This window comes from Chiloscyllium plagiosum, chromosome 1 (genome assembly GCF_004010195.1).
Source record: "Chiloscyllium plagiosum isolate BGI_BamShark_2017 chromosome 1, ASM401019v2, whole genome shotgun sequence".
Taxonomy (NCBI): domain Eukaryota; kingdom Metazoa; phylum Chordata; class Chondrichthyes; order Orectolobiformes; family Hemiscylliidae; genus Chiloscyllium; species Chiloscyllium plagiosum.
Window position 1 is genome coordinate 71967729 of NC_057710.1, and position 9622 is coordinate 71977350.

Sequence of the window (9622 nt, forward strand, 5' to 3'; positions counted from 1 at the left end):
GCATTCCACGCCTTTACTACTGAGTAAAGAACCTACCCCTGACATCTGTCCTATATCTATCACCTCTCAATTTAAAGCTATACTCCCTCGTGCTAGCCATCACCATCCAAGGAAAAAGGCTGTCACTGTCCAACCTATCTTATCCTCTGATGATCTTGTATGTCTCTTTTCAGTCACCTCTCAGCTTTCTTCTCTCTAACGAAAACAGCCTCAAGTCCCTGAGCCTTTCCACATAAGACCTTCCCTCCATACCAGGCAACATTCTGGTAAATCTCCTCTGAACCCTCTCCAAGGCCTCCACATCCTTCTATAATGCGGTGACCGGAACTGTATGCAATACTCCAAGTACGGCTGCACCAAAGTTTTGTACAACTACAACATGACCTCACGGCTCAGAAACTAAATCCCTCTACCAATAAAACCTAACACATTGTACGCCTTCTTACCAAGCCTATAAACCTGAGTGGCAACTTTCAGGCATCTATGCACATGGACACCGAGATTTCTCTGCTCATCCACATTACCAAGAATCTTACCATTAGCCCAGTACTCTGTATTCTTGTTACTCGGTCCAAAGTGAATATCACCTCACACTTTTCTGCATTAAACTCCATTTGTCACCTCTCAGCCCAGCTCTGCAGCTTATCTATGTCCCTCTGTAACCTGCACCATCCTTCTGCCCTATCTACAACTCCACCAACCTTAGTGTCATCTGCAAATTTACAAACGCATCCTTCTACACCCTCAACCAGGTCATTTGTATAAATGACAAACAGCAGTGGCCCCAAAACAGATCCTTGTGGTACCCCACTAGTAACTGAACTCCAGGATCAACATTTCTCATCAACCACCACCCTCTGTCTTCTTACAGCTAGCCAATTTCTGATCCAAATTGCTAAATCAGCCTCAATCCCATGTCACTGTATTTTCTGCTATAGCCTACTGTGGGGAACCTTATCGAATGCTTTACTGAAACCCTATTGTATCAAGTAGCTGACTGTGTTACAACTTATCAAAGACCTTCTGAAAATCCAAGTATATTACATCCACAGTTTCTCATTTATCCAATCTGCTTGTAACCTACTTAATGAATTCTAGTGCATTTGTCAGGCATGATTACTCCTCTATGAAGCCATGCCTGATTCTGCATGATCATAGTGTGTAATTCTAAATGCTCTGCTACTGCATCCGCTAGAACAGACTGTAACATTTTTCCCAATGACATGCTTTAAGCTAACTCGCCTAGAGTTACCCACTTTTTGTCTCCTCCCCTCTTCAACTAAAGGTGTTACATTTGTGGTTTTCCAATCCTCTGAGACTTTTCCAGATGCTAAAGATTCCCGGAAGATTATTAGCAGTGCATCCTCTAATATCAAAGGATGCAACCCATCACGTCCAGATTACTAAACAACCTTTAGCCCCATTAGTCTCCCTAGTATTTTTTCTCTAGTGATTATTGTTGTATTTATTTCCTCTCCTTTTGCCCATTGACTATTGAGTAATTTTGGAATGCTATTACCGTCTTCTGCTATGGAGACTGATGCAAAGTGTTTGTTCACATTCTCTGATATTTATGGGTTCCCCATTATAACTTACCCAGCTGCATTCACTAAAGTGTCTATGCTCACTTTGGCCTCTTTCCTTTTATGTTTTTAAAGAAGGTCATGTCGTGTGTCTTGATATTATTTGCAAATTTACCTTTAAAGTTCATTTTCTTCCTATCATTTCTCTGGTAGCCTTGACTTCATTTTTTTTTTATTCCCAATCCTCTGGCTTACCACTAGTATACTGACCACAGTGCATGTTCTTTTCTTTCAATTTGATGCTATACTTAATTTCCCGAGTTAACTGATTGGTTTATCCCCTTCCAAGAATCCTTCCTCCTCACTGGGTTATATCTTTGCTGTGAAACGTGAACTATTTTCTCAGATGTTTGCCATTGTTCCAAATGTTTTTGCTGCTAAATTCCTTCCCCAGTCCACTCTAGCCTGCACTCATTCCATTGTAACCACGTTTAAGCTTTGCACAATTGTTTCCGGTCCCCAGTTCCTCCTTCTCAAACTGAATGCTAAAAACTCTGATGTTATGGTCACTGTTTTTGAGGGGATCTTTCACTCTGACCTCATTTATTAAACATGCCTCTTTACAATCAAATAGCCTGATCCCCTTCGTTGTATCCACAACTTATTGTGCAAGGAGACTGGCCTGAATAAACACCATGAATTTCTCCTTATTACTTCATCGGCCAATCTGACTATCCCAGTCCATATTAAGATTAAAGTCACCCATGTGACTTAATGCACAGAGCGACTGCTGTACCTGCAGGTCCGAAAAAACCCTTCCTGAAACGCCGACTCTTCTGGTCCTCGGATGCTGCTTGACCTGCTGTGCTTTTCCAGCACCACATTCTCGACTCTAAACTCCTTCACCTACAGTCTTCACTTTGCCTAGTCTCTGCAGGTCTGGTTACTGTGGTTTCGGTTACGCGTGGTTTCGGTTACGCATGGTTTACCATGGCCCGAATATATTACATGGAACATTCCAGAACCGGGGACCGGGGTTGCCAGGGAGGTAAATGTCCCATTTAAATGAATGAGTTTGCTACTATTCATGGTTTTGGGCTTCTGCGATAGGTCTTGGAATGTATCCCACATGGGTAAAGGGGGGGGGGGGAAACTACTGTACTACCTTTGTTGTATGTTTTCATTATCTCCTGAATTGATCTCTGTCCCATTGTATAGCTACTGTTAGGCGGCTGATAGACTATTCCTACCAGTGTCTGCTTTGCTTTTTAGTTTTTCTACCTCCATCCATATGAATACTATGTCTTCCAATTCAAGACTGTTTCTTTCCAACAGTACTTATCCCATTCTGTGCCAACAAAGCTCCTCTGCTACCCTTGCCTTCCTGCCTGTGTTTTCGAAAAGGCACAAATATTTAGTTCTCAGCGTTGATCTCCTTGTAACCAAGTCTTAATCTGTAACGTGATATAGAAGTTAATTTTATAAGAGATGTATGGAAAACTACATTTCTTTGTTCAGTTGATGTATTCATTGGAGGAGTAATAAATATTCAGTAATTTTTTGATATCATTTTAAACTGCATAATTAAATTACAAAATATGATAGATACTTAGAATCTCAGCACTTTTCCTTGACCTGGCTATTGTGGGGAAGATACTTACTTTCAGAGGGAAGGTTGATTGGTTCTTGTCCATTTTGTTTTATCCTATTTACAGATACTTCACCATCAATCTGCCTTATATGCAGTAATAAGCAAACTGGTATTGTTTGAAGTAGAATCAATTCATGCTTTTATTTTTTCATTGCATATAAAAACATTTTATGAAGTTTTCTCAGCATGACGTACAGTACTATATCATAGACCGTAAGAGACTAGGAAAACATTGAAATATTCTTGTTTTGCAACCTCAAGACAACTTGGTGCTCTAAAGACATATTTAAAACAAAATAAATTGTTCAGGAGTCTCCGTAGATAACATTTTTTTCCGTATAATCTCTTTATTACTATTTAATTCAATAAACCAAAAAAAATGTCCAATTCCTTTGGGCCAGGGCTGCTGAAATCTACAGTTTGCGTGTCAAAAAGGAGGGCCTTTTTTTTTTGGAAAGATTTTCCCCTTTCATCGAGCTGTCACTCAGCTCATACACTTTAAAATGCAGCAGACAGCAAATTATTGGAGAAAGTTAAGGCACAGCCCTGGGGCCAAAGACCTGCAACCACTCCACATCGAGTGTCGATTTCCTCATAGTTCTCCTCAGCCAAGCTCTAGGCGATGTAATATTTTAGAAGACAAATTTACAGGAATAAGTATTTTCAGTCTTTCACCAGGAGTTTCCCATACAGTAACACCACCCATTAGGAATTATGTTATAAGAATCAATAATTTACAATAAACATTACAGTATGTACAGTTCAATAAATACATGGTTGTAAACAGAGACAAACAAGACTGGATTACAAGTAAGGTCATCTGGTGAGGAAAAAAAAAGTATGGCAACAAAATTAAATAATGCAGTAAAGTAACCTCATTCAATAGGTGTCTATAACAGCCCGACTTATTCAAGTTTTACAGTTTGTTCCATCCACATACACTCACCAAGATATCCATGTGAGGAGATGGGGAGCAGGAGAAGACAAAAAGCTTTATATTGGTACAGTAACTTGCAAGCTAAAGTGTAGTAATGTGGAGATTCTGCACATTGCTGTACAGTAACCTACACAACTCTGCACAATATGGAAATGTTTACTGGAATCTTAAAAGCCATTTAATGCAATATAATGTTTCGCTTTACAAGCAATGTGCAGCTCAAGAGGACATTTTGGCAAGAAAATGTGAGTGTTCTGAAATTCAGTGCATTTTATCCCCGACTCTTGAGACAGCCTATCAAGGTTGATTGTCTGCTTTCAAGATGTTTCCAGCAACTATAGCTGGGCAGCATTTCAATAATGTGTTACTTTGAGTGCAATGCATTTTAATACAATTGCTAAAGTAAAAGAAGAGTGTGAAACATGTAACATCCGGTTGTGCGGCATTTGAGCTTTACCCCCAGACAATAACTGCCTGAAAAGGTATCAAAGTGATAAAATGGCAAGGTCTAAGATAGTAAGGAACTACTTGTACTCAGCATTACAGAACTGTACAGAGAACTTGCAAGTTACTTTTAATCTCTAATAACAAATGAAATCTCAAATCATTTTTAAATATAATACGTCCATAAATCTGTATTAATAAAAGTAAAATCTAAAAAAGTTCTCTGTATTACATATGATACAAAAAGAGGTCAGTACAACTTACAGCTGTACAGTTTTACAGTCAGGTTTCAAGGAAGACTTGAAATTATAAAACATCTCACGATTTCCATAAATGATGGATTTTCCTACCGGTGACAGATCCTCACTGATTCCAGACTCATACAATACTGTGTATTCCAAACTACATTTGCTGAAACCAGTGTCTTTAGCTTGATCTCATGAATGGATTTCTATACTTTATTCTCACCTGTAAATGAAAAACCTCAAACTTCTACAGCTTTGAAAAAACAAAACCCACATTTGGTTTAATATTTTTGTCCCACCAAAGTAATCCATTCCTATTTCAGATTCATGAATCTGATAGTGCTAACGATCAACCAGTTTTGAAATGGATTCCTCATGCTTAAATAATGCTGTGGAGCTGAAATTCTGACATGTTATTCCTGAGTACAGAGTCATCTAGATGATTCTAGGCTTTGTCATACACAAAGTACTAGTAGATGAGGATGAAACTTGGCCTTGGCTGTAGCTACAGATGTGCTTGGAAGTTGCTTCCAAGATATCTTTCCCATCATCATTGTTATGTACCTGCAACCTTCTCGTCTTCTTCCTCCTCTGTCTCCTGCTCCCTCGAGGTATCTGTTGGACCCTCTTCTTCATCTACTTGCTCATCCAATGGAATTTCTGTTGATTCAGAGTCCTGGGTACAAAGTGTCTTGGAATCACTACAGCTATTGTCATCCTCACCTTGGCTACCTCCACTGTCTTTTTCAGTATCTGATTCCCCATCTTCCTCTAGTGTTAACTCAAATTGAAACTTGTCCACTTGTCCTGGCCGTCCCTCCCCATCAGCATCGGGGGCAGGCGAAGGGCTCTGTGGGATTGTGCTCTGATACCATTCTCTATTGTCTTCCAGTGTATCCAACATGTCCTGTGCATCAGGATGGACCAGATCGGCCCATGTCTCCCATAAAGGATGGACAATGTAGTCAATGAAACCCACCTGTAAGAAATGAAAAGGTCAGTTAGATTTGCAGCTACAGCCGTGAATGATGGCAGTGCATGCTATCCGGCCCATTGAGTCTGCTCTGCTATGCAATCATGGCTGATAATTTTCTCAACTCTCATTGCCTCCATTAAAAACGATCAATTATCGGAACTAGATAGCAGAAGTAGATTCAAGACTAATTTTCAGATGGAAATTCAACAAATGTTTGAATGGAAAAGAAAGTGTGCAGCCTTGGGTATCAGATATGGATTGGGTCTTGTAAATCGTTCTGCCAAACAGTCACAAAAGAACAGAAGATCTTAAAAAAGAATGACAAACACTTTGGATAAGCGGTTTACATGTAAGTTAAATTATTCAACTATGTACAAAACAGCGTCAAGGTTAGAAATGTAGGTCCTGTTAAAGGTCAAGCAGAGCAGCCCCAGCATTGACTAAGAGCAAATGGACCTTGCAAGTAAGAGCTGAGTTCTTTTTTACGGGTCTTGTTGGCAGTGATGGTGCCTCCACCTCTCAGCCAGATGACCTGCTCCAGAGCTCTGTAATAACATCCCTGAACAGGGTGATTAGAAAATATTAAGAAGAGCTGGCTTTTCACAGCTCCAGCTCCATTTTAATTTAATTTGCGCCTCTTTCTCTTCCCTCCCTTTTTGTAATCATCCAACTGTCCTTGGAGGACACTGTGTATAATTCCTTAATGTGATGTGGTGGTGGTTTTATGATAAAGAAACTTGGGTTCTTGCAGAGGGGCGTGGGCAGGTCAGAAGACCCCTTAACAGGCCTGTTGCTAGGTCTGGCTAAATTAGACACCATCTGGTATTGGCAGAGGATTGTGGAGGGGGTCAAAATTCACAAAGGCCTGTCTTCCTTCCACCATTATGTCCACGCATGACTATTCTTGGAGAAGGAACATACAGTGTGGCCCCTATTTTGAGTTAATCTCCTCTTTGTTCTCCTCCACTTGATCTTGGTACTTTTTTTCAGTTTTCATTTTCAACACACTGCCTCTACTTTGCAACATTTGTAATCTGCTAACAAGCCTTTTGTTCATTTAACGGTGGGTTTATTTATATTAAAAAATGAGCTGGGTTCTTCCCTGGGGAGAATTGGCTTCTAGACAGGGAAACGGTTCAGAAGGGAAAGGTGGAAGCTAGTGTTTGTGCTAAACTATACACAAACAATAGAACTCTTGCAAATCTCTGAAAGATCTTTGGTGCCTAATTCAACACATGGATAGTGGTCTGCAAACCAATAGTCCTGCTATTTGTAGTTCAGCTTTTGGGATTAAATTAGACGCTGCCCGCTGTACCTACCTGTGTTTTTTCAACAGAGGCATTGTGCTCATCACACATGGGACTTATTTCCATTCCCCTTTCCCTTTCTCGGTCTCCTTGGCGAAAGAACTCTTCCATTATTCTATCTGTCCACTGTCGGTATAGCTGCAAAGGTTTTGTTGGATTGCTTAAGTCTGCACAGTGTACCATGTTTTGCAGAACCTAGATTGTTAAATACAAAATAGTTTTCTATTCGCTTTCAAAATAGAATTACAGGTCAGTGGCACATAGGCAAATCTTGTACAATGTTCACAAACATTCAATTACAACAAACATAGTATATAAATAATTAAAAACATTTCAAATATTTTCTCCAAGTATAATCACTTTACATGAAGCATATAATAAAGAAGATGATGATTTTCATCTTTTTTAACTTCCTTTTTGAATTTAATGGACTGTTGATACCTGGATTCTGTCTGAGTAGTTATCCAAGAGGAGTACTCCAGAGCTTGTAACCTTTTTTGTTTCTACCATTGTTTTCAAGTCAGCCAGTAAATTCATATGTTTGGACATGTCTGTAGCAAGAACCTGAAACACGAGGTTTGAGCGCCTTTAGCAAATAATTTTAGGTTACAGAAATAAGACTTGTCAGCAGGGCATTGCAATTCATACAAAGCTCAGAAAAATAGCCACACTAAAATAGAACAATGATAAATAGCTCTCCAGGTGTGAGCAGTTTTTTCTCAACCTGTGACGTTTGGATCAGGTACAAAGACTCACAGTGAAAGAAACTGGTTCCAATTATCCACCTGGTTAAGAGATAGCCTACTTTCAGTCTTATGGTTCATTCATAAGCTGAACAATTCTGAATTTTATCAGTGAACACTTTGAGTTTGATAGTTAGATGATTTTGGGATTGCTTACTCCCTGATCTTTTGGAATAGTTTCATCTTTTCGCTGGGTCTTAGATGTTGCTTCCCATTATCATGGCAAGAGGAAGAACATAACATTTTGAGCTATTTTGCTCTACCTTTTAGTTGGAAATTGCAGCATCAATCCCTGTTAGGAAATTGACTGCGGACTGTCAGCAACATCACAACACTACATTACAATAATGATCGAGAAGGGAAGTCAGGGGTAAGCTTTTTTTAAAATGTACATTTTAAATGTAGTAAAACGTAATGAATCATTTGTGAATATTAGGAAAAAGAGTTGAAGTTTCAGTTCGACAGCAAGATTTAAAGCTTCAACTTACAATGTCTATGACCATTTTCCTAAGCAACTGTCTTTGCTTCTTAGTCAAATTCTGGAAAATATCACAGTTCTCTTCTTGCAGTAGTTTAAAGCCAACAGCCAAATGATGGTTCTCCAGCACTGATGAATCATTGTACATCAAGGCAAGTTCTGAGTCTGAAAAGCACGTGAATGAATGGAGGTAAGGGAAGAAACAGAAAGAGAGAGATTGAATGTTAATCAAATAACTCAATTCTCTTCACATTCCTCTACATCAAACTGATAATATAACATATGCCGTCAATTTGAATAATCCCATATGCTTACAAAACTTTGTTGGCATTTTTGAATGCATAGTATGTCCTGATATATGATCAGTATCCACACAACTACAGCATTAATTGGATGTATTTGAAACAGCCAGACGTTTGTTATGAGATGGGTTGTTTGAATCAGGTAATTTCCATCCAATTAACTGCACCCCCACCACCCCAATCCTATTTGAAGATCCTATTTGATCTCTATGATCAGAAAATAATCAGAGGTGATTCTAATAAGTTAGGATTAGCTCTACATCTCCCAGGAGTTTGCAGTGGTATGAAACAAAACTGCATTTTTAATTCCATGTATACACGAAAAATATGGTAATAATACCACAGGCTTCTTTTTAAGTTAAGAAAAATCACACTAGCTGTTCTGGATTTTGTGTATGTAAATAAATCCATGCACCATCTGCCTACTTAGCACCCCAGCATTCGAGTGTACTTGTTATCCTTGTGATCTCTTAGCTGTTGCCAATATGCTAATCTGTTCTGTTTTAATATTAGTACATAAATACGTCACCAGCAAACTTGTTTTCTTGTCACCTCCGGTCAACCACAGAATCAGCATACACTCAGATTTAAACAATGTTAATACATCAACACACTCAAATAAGCTAATGATATTAAACTCACAGCATTCTTCAGAACTCACTTAAAGCCCTCTTTTTCTGCAACATGTTAATAGGACTGTGTTCAATTGGCATAAGACTAAAATTGGGCCCTTGAAGACAGAAACAGGGGAATATATTACGGGGAACAAAGAAATGGCAGAAGAATTGAATTGGTGCTTCAAATCTGTGTTCACTGGGGAAGACACAAGCAATCTCCCTGAGGTAACAGTGGCTGAAGGATCTGAACTTAAGGGAATTTATATTTGCCAGGAATTGGTGTTGGAGAGACTGTTAGGTCTGAAGGTTGATAAGTCCCCGGGGCCTGATGGTCGACATCCCAGGATACTGAAGGAAATGGCTCGAGAAATTGTGGATGTGTTGGTGATTATTTTCCAG

At 39.1% G+C, this 9622-nt stretch overlaps 1 protein-coding gene across 11 annotated transcripts in view; it reads right to left on the bottom strand.

Annotated features, from left to right (window-relative positions):
* Window positions 1–3296: 3296 nt before the first annotated feature.
* Window positions 3297–9622, bottom strand: part of pde4d (phosphodiesterase 4D, cAMP-specific) — a 1194146-nt gene continuing 1187820 nt past the window's right edge. For all 11 annotated transcript variants that reach the window (XM_043689211.1, XM_043689292.1, XM_043689222.1 and 8 more), the window contains 4 exons: window positions 8315–8469; window positions 7525–7647; window positions 7096–7278; window positions 3297–5779 (listed from right to left, as the gene is read on the bottom strand). In XM_043689211.1, the coding sequence (XP_043545146.1) occupies window positions 5357–5779; window positions 7096–7278; window positions 7525–7647; window positions 8315–8469 (884 nt within the window). In that variant the 3' untranslated portion in view covers window positions 3297–5356. The remainder of the gene's footprint in view (window positions 5780–7095; window positions 7279–7524; window positions 7648–8314; window positions 8470–9622) is intronic.